This window comes from Melitaea cinxia, chromosome 11 (assembly GCF_905220565.1).
Source record: "Melitaea cinxia chromosome 11, ilMelCinx1.1, whole genome shotgun sequence".
Classification (NCBI taxonomy): domain Eukaryota; kingdom Metazoa; phylum Arthropoda; class Insecta; order Lepidoptera; family Nymphalidae; genus Melitaea; species Melitaea cinxia.
In genome coordinates, this window is record NC_059404.1 from 14,149,785 (window position 1) to 14,167,856 (window position 18,072).

The 18,072-nt window shown below is 33.8% G+C and overlaps 2 protein-coding genes across 2 annotated transcripts; one reads left to right on the forward strand and one right to left on the reverse strand.

Moving 5' to 3' along the window:
- The first annotated feature begins 819 nt into the window (after window positions 1–819).
- On the forward strand, window positions 820–1,959 carry LOC123657928. The gene has a single exon (XM_045593414.1). It carries the CDS (start codon window positions 1,008–1,010, stop codon window positions 1,728–1,730), a length of 723 nt encoding a protein of 240 aa, XP_045449370.1. The 5' UTR covers window positions 820–1,007; the 3' UTR covers window positions 1,731–1,959.
- A 504-nt stretch (window positions 1,960–2,463) lies between these two features.
- On the reverse strand, window positions 2,464–11,901 carry LOC123657927 (trypsin-1-like). Its single transcript, XM_045593413.1, has 7 exons — window positions 11,843–11,901; window positions 8,473–8,656; window positions 7,800–7,962; window positions 6,867–7,029; window positions 6,244–6,426; window positions 5,386–5,557; window positions 2,464–2,644 (listed from the first exon to the last, which is right to left on the reverse strand). Exons 2-7 carry the CDS (start codon window positions 8,648–8,650, stop codon window positions 2,526–2,528), a joined length of 978 nt encoding a protein of 325 aa, XP_045449369.1. The 5' UTR covers window positions 8,651–8,656; window positions 11,843–11,901; the 3' UTR covers window positions 2,464–2,525.
- Between the last annotated feature and the right edge of the window lie 6,171 nt (window positions 11,902–18,072).

An 18,072-nucleotide genomic window follows, 5' to 3' on the forward strand; every position in this document is an offset into this window, starting at 1 on the left:
GACTGTAAACCTTATCTATTGTACATGTACAACATGGATTTCTTTTTATAAGCTAAAATTAATTAAAATTTAAAATAAAATTTATATCCTTTAATGCTGTTTATTCATTCCAACACCCTCTTAAATAACTGTAATTGATTTATATTTTTGTGATGGTAATAAAATATTTACTTATTACTTAGTAGTAGCAGTTAGTAGATTTTTATGAGACAAAAAATTAAGTAAATGTACCTGATAGTTATATTTTTAAAATGGTAGAAGACAGTAAAAGTACTAGTTTATCTATTTTTTGTAGTAAGGAATAAAAAAACTAAATTGATAATTGAACCTTAATTCTACCTTACATGCTTTATGTTTTTCACATACTTATTTTATTTTAGATAGAAAACAGAAAAAACGATTGTGTTTTAGACCATTGAAGTAAAACGTCGTAAAAACGTAACTCTCTCTCTTCTATCTTTACTAACTTATATCTCCCTCTCAACTTCCGTTGGCCTCGTCCGATTACACTTTTCTTAACGCTCTCGTCATGTATTCACCAGCTCACTCCCCAAGTCAAGCGTGCGTAAAGAAGTTTTACTTCAAAAACAGTCTTACATACTCCAAATGAACGTTTTGATGACTTCATTGGTAGCTGGTTGTAGGCTTATATTCAAAATTCAAATTATAAAAAGTGTTTAATTGTTAATTTTTTAAAATAAATTATTAAGACTAAAAACATGTTATTATTATTTTTTTAAGATTTAACAATTACTATAGCTATTCAATTACTACTATTTACTTATATTTCTAACTTTCTAGTATATTCTATTTTCGGTCATTCATCAATCTATGTATATAGGTAGTCTGTGATTTTCAAAGGTTTGTTGACATCGCTGTGGTAAATGCTAATTGCGCAATAGAAAAAGTCAATACAACAAGTTAACAATAGCCAATACCGAAATACTTGAAAAAATTAAATAACAGAGTAACTACAATCTACCTAATACTATCGAGTGCTTTGCAAGATGTCCGATTATTCGTTCATGGACAGAATACGTTCGTTTTTGGGTATACGACCTGAACCTCCAAGAAACGATTTTCGCAATCCAATTTGGGGATCCGACGACGACGACGACGTCGACGAACTATACACCAGAGAGCAACAAATAGATATTTACAATGATCCATTAGGTTTTCAACGGGAATTCGCCAAACATATGCAGGATATGTTTACTACTTTCGGCAGCGTATTTGGTGATATGAAAAACTTCTTGAGTCAAGGCGACCTGGACTCCTTTGGAGCTATCACTGACTTCCCGTCAACAGAGAATGAAACCGAAAACTTTGATAGCAATCGCATTCGAGATTACTATTTGAAACCTGGATATCATGACAAATATGATTACCCACAGCAAGACACAGATCTGGACGGTAAGATTTCTTCTAACGAAATATCAGGATTATTAGAAAAGAAAGGTGATGGGCAAATTATTTCCAAGACTCCGTTTAGTGGTACCATTATTCCTGGAAAATCATTTTGCCAAACAATAATTACAACAAGTATTACTAAACCGGACGGTACAATAGAGACACGCAGGATTGTTAAAAAAGGTAATGAAGTTATCGAAGAGACTACGACAACCACAGACCCAGAAACTAGGAATCCCTACAACCCTGGTTTAAATCCGATTCAAACAACTCACTTGATGCTGTCGCAGCTTTCATCATTTTTGAGAAACTTTTATTGAAATTTTAATATACTTTATCTCAACCGCAACTTGTAGCTTATAAGCCCATAATTTATTACTTGATGTGATAGTTAGTTTTAAAGAATATTTGTTTCTCTTTAGACAATGTTTCAAATAGATAGAATTTGATCTCTATGTAACTTTCTATATTGTGTTAACCAGTACAAAGAAATTAACTACTACAAGTATGTGATTCAAAATGTTAGTATTAAACAGTACAATAAATAAATTGTACTTGTTTTTTTCCAAAATTAATTAATTGTTGGTTAATAAATTGTAGCAAACTTGAGTTTTATTACAACTACATTTCAATGTTGGAAAATATCTTTTTATCAAATATTAAATCTCAACTGTGTTGCTTTGATATATATATATATATATATATATATATATATATATATATTTATATGATAATTTATTGCATATTCAATTCAGAAATTGAAATTAATCAAGTCAATATTTTCAATCCTTTTGATAGGACTTTTAAAACAAACTTATATAACAGTTTTAAATACTCAACTTGTATGAATTATTCATGGATTACTTATCACAGATTATGGTTACAATGTCGTAATGTCAATGTTAAGATTCTGTAATATCAATTATATCCTTTGTAGAAATATAGTACCATCAAACTTATTGATTATATTATTCTTACTACCTAAACCTATAATACAATGCTATAGTACATATATAATACATACTAAGAAAACTGATAAAAACGGACACAAAATTACTCCTTATAGAGAGATTTATTGAGCAATAAATAAGTATAAATAATAATATAAAATAAGTCTATGGGCAATAGCAGGCATCACGCGTATTGCTTTTTATCCATGTGAGGAAACGGTTGACTCTGGTGTATACTCCAGGCCTGTTGGGCCGAGCACATCCTTCACCCCAAGAGACAACACCTAAAACATAAGAAAAAAATCTTAATATATTTTACGTTTTAACTATGAGGTCCACATATCCACACTACAAACTTTTTATATCCAAATAATATGATCAAACATGTACATAATGTTTTTATATTTTTTATAAAATATTTTTTGCTAGATGACAAAAATTCATATTTTAAATTTTTATTTATAATTGATATTTACAATCTATTCATTCTTTTGTATATTTTTTGTAAGTGAATATATATATATATATATATATATATATATATATTTTATTTATTATTCTTTATATAATAAAAAGTCAGTGGAGATATCGAAGGTTTTACCATTACTTCATTTGCAAAATAACTAAAGTTTTGAGGCTTTTGCCGCCGGTTCCTATTAAACCTACGGAGCCTATCAATAACATAATTATAAGATAAACTTAATAATCTGATATTTTTTAAGAATTTAAGAAATCCAGAAATTCTGAAGCCCATTTTACAGTGAATATGAATAGGTTGAGTGATAATGAAATGTAGGTACTTTTTCTAAGTCAACTTCTTTTTAAAATATTTGCAGTCTGTAAAAAAATCGATAGCTAACTTTTTTATGATTTTTATGTAGCATTGCTAAAAACTCTTTTATTGAAATTTTTAGAGCTGGAGCTTATCTTCTGTGTAACTTCGAAAGCAATTGAGTTTTTCAAAACCTAATCAATTAATTATGTTGATACTAACTTTGACGTGACTCGTGAGGTTTTATAGTCTTAAATATTATCAGCTCTATCAAGTAGGTATATTTAGTTAATCAGTTTTAATTTGCGTATCAGAAATAAGTAAATAATCAAATGATCAGACTTAATCGAAGTCGTATTTTCCTTTAGGACAGCTGCTAAAAACTTGCAGGTACAATCGACAAAAAATGTTTTTACAGGTAAACTAATATTAATATTTTAAGTAGGTTGATTATTTTATTCTTTGGAACTATTGTCGCGTATAATGCGTTCTACCGCAGGCCTAGCATGCGTACAACGAGATATCCTTGACGAGAGAGAGAGATAATGTCTACATCGAGTATTTTCTCGATTACCCTAACATGCGCACTACGAGAGACAAAATTCTCTTCCAAAGACTTCGCCTTGTCGAGTAGAGAAAATTGTGCTGCCCTTACAAAAAAAATACCATTTTTTTTTATAATGAAAAATATAAACACTAACTAAATATTACTAACTAACAACACTAACTAACTAACTATTAAACTAATTTAAAAAACAAGAAATACAAGAATCTTAAAATTTCGCCTATCACTTCCAAAATTCAAAACACTGTAATTCGTTCGATTATGAAATTTTAATAAAGAAGGAATTTCAAAAATTAAACATTATCAACCATAATTACAACTGAATATCATTCTTATTGCTTATGTCGTAAAGTTGAATTTACAAGGTTATTGACCATCGTGTCGAACCGGGATGAGCCAACGTTTGGATGAGTGACACATGTTTTATTTAGTTAACAATGTTCTCGGCCTTTTGGGCTAAGATAAAAAGTGTATATCAAATTTAAAAAATCTAATATGGAAAATAAAACGGCGTAAGTAAATGGATTTAATTATATATGTAAAACAATATGCTCGTGTTGTGCTTTATATCTTGTCGCACATTAGATAATTGTAATTCTATCACGCATTGTTTTAGAATAAGAAGCAACAGGGCGCAAATACGTTTTTTGTGCCATTATATGGCACACTTCACTCGACTTTTCGCGCTTCCCGCTCTTCGTATACCGAAATTATATAATTATAATAGGGAAACGCCATGGTATACAAAAAATAGGCACCCGGTTTTATTTATTTTTTACTTATCGTCTTTCTCGTCGATAATATTGAAGACGAGAAGTTTCTCTTACTAAAACGACAAAATTCGACAAAATTACGATGTCATGTTAGCTTCCGTAGAGATAAATATCACAGATCACTAAAATTTAATGATTATCTCTTCTATTGACGTAACGAGAAGAGTATCACGTGCACGCATGTTAGCTACTGTAGACATAGAGAGATAATACGAGAAAAGGGGTAGACAAAATTTTGTCGTGGCGCGCATGCTAGGCCTGGGGATTTGAGTATATCGGCAGCGTGCTTGCAATGCTCCAAGTGTTGCAGGCGTTCAAAGGCTACGGGAACTGCTTACTATCAGTCGGATCGTACGCTAGTTGTCACCATTGTGGTTGAATTTTTTTACTAAAATATATTTATTTGTATATAATCATTTAATGTAAAGAATAAACGGTATATGTAAAAAGCACAAAGCTGTACATAGAATAAATAAATAAAATAATAATAATACAATGATAAATTAAACACTGGGCGATGGAGGATAATTAAGTTAATAACAAATAAAATTTAGGAACTGTATAAATTGTTTGTAAATTATAATTTTATAATTTTAGAAGTATAATTATTTATTATAAAAATAAACAAACCTTAAAATATATTTAATCATCATTTTCAATCACAGTAATAATTGGTTTGTGGTGACTAAAATATGACACACGTATCTGAGATCTTATGTTTATACTATAGCAAGAAGTGTCGAGGAAAAATCATCCCATCCTGCTCAGTGCGTGTACCGCGCGAAAAGGAGCTTCGTTACAAAAACAGAAAGCTATCTAACTACGGTAAAGTAAAAAATAACGTGTCCCTGCTCTCTACGACAAAAATCGTCCAATTACCAAACCTTAGTGTAAAATGATAAAATAAATACTCACCAACGATTTCATACTTCTCGGTCGCGTTGATCACGTGTAGCGGGCCACCCGAGTCTCCCTGGCACGCATCGCGCCCGCCTTCCTCCAAGCCCGCGCACAACATGTTTTCCGTAATACGGTCCTTATATGCCGACATGCGACACTCTTCGTTCGATATTATGGGTACACGTACCTGTTAAACAAATTGTTTTAATCTTTAGGCTTTGCAAATTTTATATATCATTATATATAACACTGACGCATTAGCGCAACCGTCACAGCACTGATTTATGGCTGTTACGCTGGTGGTTGCGTGTTCGATCCCCACCCATGGCAAACGTTTGTATTGGTCATTCGGATGTTTACCGTGGTTTGGGAGTTTGTGCTTGTGCATTGTGTGTGTTGTCTGACCTCCGACACTGGAGTTAATTATAGTGGGAGCCGTTGAGTGTGAGACGTTTATTTATTTAAAAACCAATTACAGGAGAGCTCAACCATAGATAAATGACTAAATCGTGTACGACTGGTTCTAACTGGATAACAGCAACAACTTAAAAAACAACAACACTACACAGAAACCTACTTTCACAGAAATAGCAAAAATAACTGGTTTTCATACAGCTGAAAAAAGAGCCAAAAGCTTTCCCTTCTTTTTCCTACATCTAACACCCTACATTTGCGATTTCGGATAATGTGTGACGGTAAACACTTAACGTAACTTGATCCACCATCTCTTTTGCAGATTACACTATATTAAAATCCTTTTTGCAGCTTTTTCAGCTAAAACATTCAGTTGTGCTATGTCGCTTCTTCGCCTAATGATTTCGCGAAAAGGATCAATCTCCTCTCTTTAATCTTATCTCGCCTGTAATTGAGTACCTCTTGAAGTGTGTTAGAGACACTGCCACCTTCTTCAGTAGTACCCCAACCAGCCACTAAGCCAGTATAATTGCTGTATGTGTTTCCAGCTTCTGGTAGACATACGGGTCGGATTCCCACATCTTTATTTTCATCATCTTCTTTATCAACACGAGCACTTTTAAGAACTGTGCTGAGGTCGACCTGTAGAAAAAGTTACGTATTTGTAAAAATAAATGGATTTTGTACTACATTATATGTATAAATAAGCATCATCATCATCTCACATCTCCTTAGGCTGACTTTCCATTAAAAAGATGTCAATTATATTACCAGTTTATTTTTGAAAATCTTACTTTTCTAGTACTTGTACCAAAACAAATTTTGTAAAATACAGATTACATATGTATAATATATAATAATAAATATATTTAATATACGCACAAGGTCATCTATTCCAAATGCAGGCTACCATATGCCTGTTATTTGGATAACGGCCAACTTATTTACCTACATATTTTTTTTAATATACATGCGTAACATATATCTATAATTTTCAAATCGAACTAGCAATCTTTGGAGTAGAGAGTCGGTTTTTTTTTCGTCTACCGGCAAAAACATAATTATTGATGAATAGTTTTTACCCTTTTTTTCAATTTTAGTAAAGCAATATCGCTGTCATAAGTACTGGGATTGTATCGCTCATGACGAATTATGGCTGAAACTTTTCTGTCAATTATTGGAGTGTCATTAACAATTGAACGATCATGTTCCAAGAAACGCACAGTCATTTTCTCTTTACGGAATCTGAAAACAAAATGTGTTTTAGAAGATTATCACATAGTCTATTTCCATATAAGATCAATTTTTCAAACACTTAATGATAGTTTTAGAGACTCGTATACAATTAATAAAAATGGAGTGTGTGTTTGTAATAATGATTGCGGAAGACCGGGATGTGTGGCGCGAACTTGGGGAGGCCTATGTCCAGCAGTGCACTGCGATAGGCTGAAGTATGTGTGTTTGTAATAATAAAATAACCGCTTTTTACTCAATGCATATGGATGTCTAAACGCTTCACACTCAACGGCCCCCAGTAGGATTTTCTCCTGTGTGGGGGTCCGGAAACACACAATATACAAGCACGGATGTCGGAAGGATGTATACACGGTACATATGCCAAAATACCATTTTTTTTACAATTTTTGTCTGTCTGTCTGTTTGTTCCGGCTAATCTCTGAAACGGCTGGACCGATTTAACGGGACTCTCACTGGCAGATAGCTGATGTAATAAGGAGTAATTAGGCTACTTTTATTTAAGTAATTTATTTATTTTATAACTCAGAGAACAGAACAATAAGTTTTTTGTTATATTCCACGCGGACGAAGTCGCAGACACAGCTAGTGTATAAGTTGTAATAGACAGAACCTACTCGTATACAAAGTTCGTAAACGTTGACATGATTATGAAATTCCATACAGCGATACATGTTATGATGAACTTTTATTTATTTGAATGGAGTCTCTTATATTACACATTAACTGTTGTACATTTAGAACCGAAAATGTTTGTTTACCCAGAAGTACAATGCGCAGCGGTGAGAATGTACAAATCGTTGATTATCGAACCACCACAATAGAATCTACCGTTGTATAGCAGCGCAACGATCCACGGCATCTCCAACTTTTTAGTTTCATTACCACCCACAATTCGTCGTCGAGTTCTGGCGATACCACACTCTGCAATTAGTTATAAAATTACTCTTTATTAATTTATTAGCAGATCCTTAGACTGAAAGTCCTTATAATGATCAGATATTCGTGGACAAAACTAATCACCCAAACGTTGCGTAGACGACAGATGTGAAACATGCCTAAATGAGACAAACATTAGTGCCAAAAATAAAATATAAGGAAATGGCCTATATCAATAATTTAATCATATAGAATTATAGGGCTGCTAGAGTTATGATGTTAAGCAATAGTAAAAAAAAATTAAGTATAAGGAAATAAATAAACGCTTAAAGTTACGACATTAATTGTGGCAATACTTAGTTAATAGCCAAAAAAGATATGTGAATATAAGGTACCTATATAATGTCCAAAAAATTCGAAAACCTTTACGGCGTTCATTTGGTACTCATTCTCCATTACAAAATATTCAGAAGTATTGTTCATAATTATTGAACTATTTCCGTTCTTTATAACCAAGTTTTGAAGGTATGCTTCTAAAATGTATTAAATACTAACGACAAGTAGGGCAGTCCTTTGGCGGATGACTAATTATAGGCCTGTGCGTGGTCGAGGATCCGCCTAACCAGCCGTTGATCCATTCAATGATGCTCTTTTCTTGACCACCGACCTTGGTATCGATTGTCTGACAACTCGCCGCTCCAACGAGGCAAATAAAGACTATCACCCAGTCCATGATGACCTGAAATGTGAAAAAAAAATCTTAGCTATAATTCTTTTCTTAAAAAATTTAATTGTCGATTTATTAATTTATGAAAATAAATTATTTTGTTAGAAAATTCTATGAATGATGGAGAATTTATTGTTTCTTAAAACAAATGCAGAAAAGAAAGAAAGGGACGCGAATTTCGGTTACTTTGTAGTATTTTTAGTATTAATCCTATCTTTACTGCTCTTGTATTATAATCACGAAAGTGTGACTCGACAAATCTGCTAAAATTTTGGCATAGAGAAGACAGTCTATAGTCTGGAATAGCCCAAGATTATTTTTATAACAAGAAATGTACGATCCCCGTTGGACAGTGTTTGTTTTGTACAGAGCAAGATATCGACATAAATTTTATTTAAGCGATAGTTTAGAAGAAATATTCGATTCCTACAACAAACTGCTCTTACTCATTTCAGAAAAATAACAAAAGTAGTGTTTTGTTTCTGAGATGAATAATGAAGCCAGATCACCTGGGCAAGGTTCAGGGTATATTCGGCAAAGCGTTTGCAATGCTCCTGGTGTTACAAGCGCCTATAAACTCGCGTATCTTTTTCCTATCAGTTTTATAATGCCATCCTCTTACTATTTTACGTTTATGGAGGAGTAAAAAATGGCATAACAATTGTATCCTTCAGAAAGAGTATATTTAAAATAATTTTAGATAAAGTTAAATATCCTATATCTTAAAAAGTTCTAACTCATCGTCCTCAGGAAACCTGTTTATATTTTAAAACCAATTTACGCAGTAACGATTAAAATGTTCACATGAGTAAGTTAGCTAGAGCTCCTGAAGAAGATAGGACAACGCGTTGCAATGCTCCTGGTGTTATAAACGTCTATGAACTCCCATATCTTTTTACTATCACTTTTATTATGGCGTAAAAGAAGACATCATAACATGTATAGTAACCCTATATTTTTGGTAAAGCTCTTTAAGGTGAGTTTAACTCATTTTTCCTTACGATTTACGCAGTAACAATTAAAATGTTCACCCAAACAAAGTCACGGATATCAGCTAGTACAAATTTATATTACAATTTTGTATTTTATGATTCATTGATACCATGAAACCGGTAAAATTTATTCGATATCCGAGTACCGTTATCATAAAACTTACTTTATTATCTTGATTAAACGTGTTTTTGTTACATTTGCGAAATTAGCGGTCGATTATCTCTCCGTTTATGAGATTTTTGCTCGTTAAATATGTTAAATGCATAAATAATATAATTATAAAGATGTAATATAAATATAAGATGATTGTAAGATTATTTATTTGTATGCACATATTTCTTAAAGACTTAAAGACAAAAGAAATAAAAACAAACATTATTTTATATCTATCAAAATACCACCATAATTTCATTAATAAATCTTGTTATATATATATCTATCATATATATATATCTCGTTTTGTTCGCTTCAGCCTGTAATATCCCACTCCCATAGGCCTCTTTCCCCATGTAGGAGAAGAGTCAGAGCTTAATCCACCACGCTGCTCCAATGCGGGTTGGCGTGGTCCCTACTATGAGTAACGATCACTATCAGGTGTACATGATAACAACTGGGACCGACGGCTTAACGTCCTCTCCGAGGCACGGTGGGGAGACCCACAAGGACTGCACAAACACACAGACCACGGCCTGTGACCAACACCTGTATGGCCTATACAAATGTTTGTCATGAGCGGGGATCGAACCCGCAACAGGCACAATCCATGGCTGTGACCTTACATATATATATATATATATATATATATATATCCAAATTACTTATTACAGATAAAAAGCTTTTGCACAGCTACTTTCCTTTGCAGCAATTTTAAACGCCAATAAACTTAAAGCTTCTTTTTAGAATTTTACCTAGGCATTCAATTTGGACAGATGCCAATCCGTTAGTAGGTAAATAAAAGGGCTACATCCTTGAGAGAACACCTCACTTAGAGTGCAGTGAACTTGATAAACTTCGCTAATTACGATGCAGGTATAATTATATTTGAAAAATGTTGAGAATTTTTCTTTGAATAAAGTTTATTGTTTTTCAAATAAAGCAATACCATCATTAATGACATACCTGCATTGTATGATTCAGTTACCTACTGGCTAAATAGTGGATTGTTTTCGATATTATAGTTAAGGAAGTTTTCTTTTAAGTTTTTAAATAAAAGTGAAGCAAAAAACAACATTTTTAAAATATTTTAAGTAATGAAAATTGTACTCTTTTACAACTTATAAAGAAAAAAATAGATTGTACATGATTTTATGCAAACTCACTACTACGTAAATTTTTCGTATTAAACTCTATGTTAAACAAATTCTTTAATTATTCAAAGTAATATTACACAAGTAGGGACCTGAAAGTCGATCAAATTTTAAATTATATCACTTGTTGTCGCGTGATTGGAATAAAAATAAATATCAATCATGTTTTGTATGCAACCAACATCCACTCCTGCGACTCGTTCTAGGAGAGAGCTGGCAGTTTTCCTGTTCCTCTATAACATGCGCAATAGAAAGCAGTTATTGTAGGTCATTTATAATATACGTATAAATCAAAAAAAAAAATTTACTTCCATTATGGATAGTCACAACTTAATATTTTTTGCTGTGCTAGTAAGATTATAAAACGTAACAACTCACTATTATTAGTAAATCGATAACTTTATTATTGCCACATTACCATCGTAGTATTAATTAGAGTAGTTTTGTTAAGTAGCTTTAACCATAACGGTATTTGAAAGACGTTATTTCAACATTTTTGTTAATTTAATATGACTGTGACCACTTTCCACGCTTGATTTTGACAAAGATCTTATTTACTATGGACATACAAAAAACGTTCACTGACTCCTGATCTCCGGTTTTATAATACAGAAATTAATAACAAATATTTTAGAAACCGCTTAGTAATTATAGAATTCTGTTTAACATATCAAGCAAACAAGCCTGGTACAAAATAATATAATATATTTAAAACGAGTTTATCACACAAATTAGCAACTAAAATCAAAAAGAAAAAAAAAGTTAAAATAAAATCTATAAAAAAATCTAATTAAATATTTTTAAATGTTATTTTTTATGGCATAAACATAAAAAGTCCACATCACAACACATTATCAATCACAAAACAAAGTTACAAAAAATAAATAAACAAACTCACAGAAGCAGTCGGTCCCGTGTTGACAGAGGATATCGAGTGACCACTAAAGCACTAACAAATCCGTGCAACGCAACTTGAAGACGGACAGAGAAAGAAATATCTCCACTTTCACTCAAGCTGCTCCACTTAGTCCTGGCAAAATCGCCTTCGGTGTGCACCACACGGGCTCGTACCTCCCATTTTATGCTATGAATTGCCATAAATTCCTAACAGTTACAAGGTAATTTCAGTTGAATCATTATCGGTTAATGCTGTAATTATTACCATTCTTTTCCTTTCATGTGGGACGGATAATATTAACTGACATGCAATGACTGTGTGGAGATAAATCGTTTCGTTATCATTATCATCGTTAAAGCTTCGAGTATTTACTAGGGACGAATTTTGTTTATTTGAATATCACGACAAAATTATACGTCACCCAAATTTATACTTTGGAGGACTACTCATTATCGATAATTATCGATAATTTAAAACTTAAGAGAATAGAGAATATTTTCAAATTACTAAGAGTTTAGGAAAAAATAACCAAAAGGGAGGAATAAAATAACAAGTAAATTTGATTTTGAATTGAAATTGAACAAGTATTTCATAATATTCAAAAAAGGGTGCAGAATAGACATGTTTTTTTCTAAGAAATGGACGAAGCGGACAACTGGCCGTGCATGGCCTTGTACAAGGCTGTTTTAAGAGCTTACTGAAAAAAAAATTCGATTGGAAGGTGGTAAAAGTATACATATGTGGTTACGGCACTAAGAACATAGCCACTCCCTCTCTTCCCGTGGGTGTCGTAAGAGGCGACTAAGGGATAACACAGTTCCACTACCACCTTGGAACTTAAAAAGCCGACCGATGGCGGGATAACCATACAACTGCAGGCTTTGAAATACACAGGCCGAAGACGGGAAGCAACGTCTTCGGTGCGACAAAATCAGGCCTGCGGTCACCCACCCACCTGCCCAGCGTGGTGACTATGGGCAAAACACATGAGTTCACGCCATTTTTGGCGTGAACTTGTGAAGGCCTATGTCCAGCAGTGGACTGTATTAGACTGAAATGATGATGATGATGATGATGAAAAGTATACACACCATACTATTATAACCTAAGGTCAAACTTACAAAAATTAACAAAATATTATTTATTAAACTTATACAGGTAAAATTTCCAAAAAATAAATAGTATAGTTTTGACTTTGGTCATTCATACAAACATCATTGGAGCACCAAACGGAGAATATGTCTAGTTATTGTAGTGACACTAACTACAAAAACTGAGTTCTTTTGAATTAGCTTCGATATTAGTTCGCAAGCTTTTTGTAATTTTTCTCCCTTGTTTGCCATAAAATGTTGCAGTAATCCTTATAGTCTAGGTTGTCTCTTATTTTCCAATTTTTGAAGTGAAACTTTCTTAGGCGCATGAGGGTAGAATTTTTACGTATAAAACGGCAACGTTTTTGTCGATGGCGCTGGAACGGAAATCTAGAGCTTTAGATTTGTACTAATATTTTTATTTACGACGAGACTTAAAAATTAGTTTGCCAAAGAAGTTTCACTTCTGACATGTGTACTTTGTATGCACGTACTTTTTATTTTCTAACGCATCGGTCTTAGTTTTGTTAATTTGCTCCTAAAATACTAAAATAAATATTTACCTCATTTGGAGTACGATAACCCGTGCCGCCTTGCATCGAATCGTGTTCATACAAATTGATTATTCTTATGATTTACAAGTATCTTGAAGTAAAACTTCTTTGCGCACGCTTGACTTGTGGAGTAAGCTGGTGAATGCGTGACGAGAGCGTTACTAAAAGTGCGATCGGACATGGCGAACGGAGCAGGAGAGATTGATGCGACCACAGATCTTTCTCTATTTCTCTCATAGCTAGTTACGTTTCGTATATCTAAGACACCGGAATTAAGAATTGATAAAAAAGTATTTTCTTAGTTAGTGACGTAATTCATCACATAACTGATTCGGCTTTATCATTCAACTGTCAAGTTCTTGCAGGACTTTTTTTTACATTTGCCGAAGTCAAATTGACTTTTAGTAAAAGCGCAAATCTCGTCATTCAAGTGTATTTAAATATTTTGGAAAAAGCTAGAATCCTTTCCAGAGTTTTACCTAACTGTGAAAAACCTGTGGACCTTCATCATGCTTAAAAATATTCAACGAATAGGTACAATATATTTACAAGCGCCGTGATTAGTATTTTCAAAATAATTTTGATGACATAATTTTTTTCTGACGGCGCGTTGGCGCTACGTTCACAACACTGTGGCTGTTGCGCTGGCGGTTGCGGATGCGATCCCCGCACATGACAAACATTTATGTTGGACATACAGATATTTACTATTGCCTGGGTGTTTGTGCATTCCTTGTGGGTCATCCAACCGTGGTGGTTACTTGTCAGAAAAAGTTGCCACCATATAACTCTTTAACAGTGAAATTGACGAACATACCGAGGGAAACATTATTGCGAACTTACAAAGAGAGAGTTTGCGTAATTTTGGGAAGAAATACATTCTATCGAATAAAGATTAAGTAAGAACTCATAGTATCGTTTTATACTGTTGTTAAGTGTTTTTATGTCAGTCAAAATAAGTTTATTTTCTCGATTAGAAATGATGACAACTTATTCCAGAGAGCAATTTGCAGATGTTGCCTATTTGAAGGCAATAAGAAAAGTTCATCTTTTACGGACAGATAATGATATACCTAAAATAGCTGTACTTTGAAATTTTCAATTTGTAATTTGTAAAATTACGATTCGAAAGTGCTATTCAAGTCTATTTGAATAAAGTTCTTTTTGATTTTGATTTTGATAATTGTCAGATTTTATATCAGCATGATGATGAGAACATTAAGATGAAGCGACTGTGTAGCGTTTTGATGAAATGCTTGCATTTTTCTAATAAAAATTAAAAAAAGCTACATTGTTAACTTCATTATGTAGAGTCGTTTTGGAACAAATTTCCAAACTATCTTTGTTCACAGTAATATGGATATATAATTATATACTAGAAGATGACGAGACTTCCGGTGTTGGAAAACAACTTTTCCTATATTAAATGTTTTAATTAGTCTTAAATTATTTGCTTGCATAAAGTCAATGACTATATACATAGTCAATGAATATACTAACTAACATATTTGAGGCATTATTAACAAAATTATTTACATTTTCGACAAATTAATTTAGACACTTAAAACAATTTTATAGCATAGTTTTAAAAATATGCACTAGGAAAACACATTAGGATTATTCATATTAAGAAAATAGCGTATTCGCCGTTGTCACTTAAATTATCTTTAGTCACACTCCTTATTATATCCTCCTATTTAATCGTAGTAAATTTGAACGTGATAAAATTGACCAGTTGAAACAAGCGTTCTAGCTTGCTAACATTTAATTGCTCAAGAGGCGTGGTTAAGCTTAATAACAATGGTGAGTCACTATTTTCTTAACGAAAATAAACTATAGTGGTCATTAAAGTTTCATAACGTCTTTTAGGAATTTAGAGCTTTTCAAACTTTCGGTACTGGCTTAAGTCCACCGTTAGCTAAAATCTATTTTTACCTGTTTTTTTAACCGACTTCCAAAAAAGGAGGAGGTTCTCAATTCGACTGTATTTTTTTTTATGTATGTTACATCAGAACTTTTGACCGGGTGGACCGATTTCGACAATTTTTTTTTAATCGAAAGGTGGTGTGTGTCAATTCGTCCCATTTAAAGTTATTTGGGATCTAACAACAACTTTTCCAGTTATATCTAATAATGCGTTTTTACTTGACGCTTTTTTCATCGACCTACGTTGTATTATACCGCATAACTTTCTAATGGGTGTACCGATTTTGATAATTCTTTTTTTGTTAGAAAGGGGATATCTCTAGTTTGGTACCATGATAAGGAAACCAGGATCTGATGAAGGGATCCCAGAGAAATCGAGGGAAACTCTTGAAAATCCGCAATAACTTTTTACTGGGTGTACCGATTTTGATAATTTTTAATTTAATTGAAAGCTTATGTTTATCATGTGGTCACATATAAATTTTATCGAGATTTGATAACTACTTTTTGAGTAATCTTTGATAACGCGTAGTTACTTGACTATTTTTTCGTCGATCTACGTTGTATTACTCTTCAATGTAATTGAAGTCGGTTTTTTTTTCGTTTGCGAGCAAACACAATTATTTTAATACAACATTTATTTTACAGCAGATTAAAAATTTATTTTCATGAATTAGAATGTGTGATCCTTTAAACAGTTTATTAAAGTATCTTTTATCCCAACAATTCCATCAATCCTTATTTGCGCCTTATAATATAACAGTAGTAAATATTTTTAAATGCGTAATAAATATTAAAAGAAACAAGCACTTTAGTCACGAAGGTATAACAAAAATGAATTGTATTGTAGATACAAAAATATATTAACTTATTTGTAAAAAAATATAGATTTTTTTATCTCCATTAAACTTCTTTTTAATTCAATCAATGTGAAATCTAAATTTATTTATATATAATGTAGTACTATATAATAGCTTAAATATTTTTGGATTAGTCTTTAAGAAATAATATTCGGAACGTGGTTTTAAAATAGAGTGTGAAATTGTGTGAAACAGTAAAATAAGACTTGAGAGAGAGAGAGTAAGAGTCTGTTTCACCAGTTGTGGATGACGCTATTTGACGGATGACGATATCGAACAGATAAAAGTTTTTGAAATACTTAGTACCCGTTCTTTTTTACTATTGAATCGCACTATAGTTATGAGATTTTTTTTTATTAGCAAATATTAATCTCATAGTTGTAGTTTATTAATTGAGGACAAAAAAGTTCCTATTCTAACCTCTTGGTGTTAAAATCTATGCGTAAGTTATTTGTATGATAAATTTTATTCCTAGAGTGTTAAGTGAACAAGAGATAAATGTATTTTTAAATATCACTGAAATCGTTTTTATGGCGTAAACTCAAGTTACGTGTTGGAGCTAACTCCCGACTGGAGCTTTTTTTATGTCACTTGGTCGACAAACAAGCTTACGGCTCACCTGATGGTAAGTGATTACCGTAGCTTATAGACACCTGCAATACCAGAAGCGCCTACAACTAAAGGTCGAGGCCCAGAAGGTAGAACAACGTAGGGCAACGGCCGCACCCAAATCTTAGCCGAGCTCGATGTCATTGGCGACATTTATCCAGGCAACCATCTCCCCGAAGCAAAGTAAGCTTCCCCATCACCCCTCTCCCAAAAAGGCTGGACAGGGAGAGCGACTATCGGAGGCGCTGAGCAGGTTCACCAAAGACAATAGTCCGAGGCACACAGCGGCGTCACCGACCGCTCGAACTAGGGCCGATATGGGACAAGTATCACCACCGAGACTTCGACCGGCGTCCACACCGCTTCAACACGCGGAAAACGCCCTAATCGAGTTCCTGGCCATAATTAAGGCAAACCGCGAGGTAAGCTTGGCCACCTGCAAAAAGATCATGCAGGCCTACCAGTACGATCACCAAAGATTACTGGAGGTGGAACTCGAAGAAGCCGAAGCAGCCATATACAACAGTGATACCCGACAAATACTCAAGGGCAAGATGTCGGGTAGGTATATGGCCGCATATAACATCACAGCAGGCTTCGTGAGCGCGGTCGAGTGTGAGGGTAATGACAAGGAGTCACAAACCTTTGAAACACCCGAAGGGGAGCCGGTGGTGGTAGTGGCGAGATGCACGAAAGTAATGCTGCGTGACCGTATGCTACGGATGGCAAAAACCATCACGGGCGACCGGGCCGAAGCCGGCTTACCGTACGTGACCTGGGAACTACCATCACTGGAGTGGATAAACGGGGTACCAGGATGCGGCAAGACAACCCGAATAGTCAGGGACTTCGATGGGGACACGGAAGTCGTAATTACGACCACAGTCGAGGCGGCTATAGATCTAAAAGAAAAACTGGTGCACCGCTATGGCAACAAGGTCAAGCAAAGGGTGCGTACTATGGCCTCCGTTCTGGTAAATGGCTTCCGTGAGGGTTCAAAAATCAACCGCCTAACGGTGGACGAAGCCCTCATGAACCATTTCGGAGCCATAGTAATGGCCGCCCGACTATCGGGAGCTGAGAAGGTAGTCCTCATCGGAGACATAAACCAACTGCCGTACATCGACAGGGATAGCCTGTTCGAAATGCGGTATTGTAGACCAACCCTTATAACGACTATTTCGTGCGAG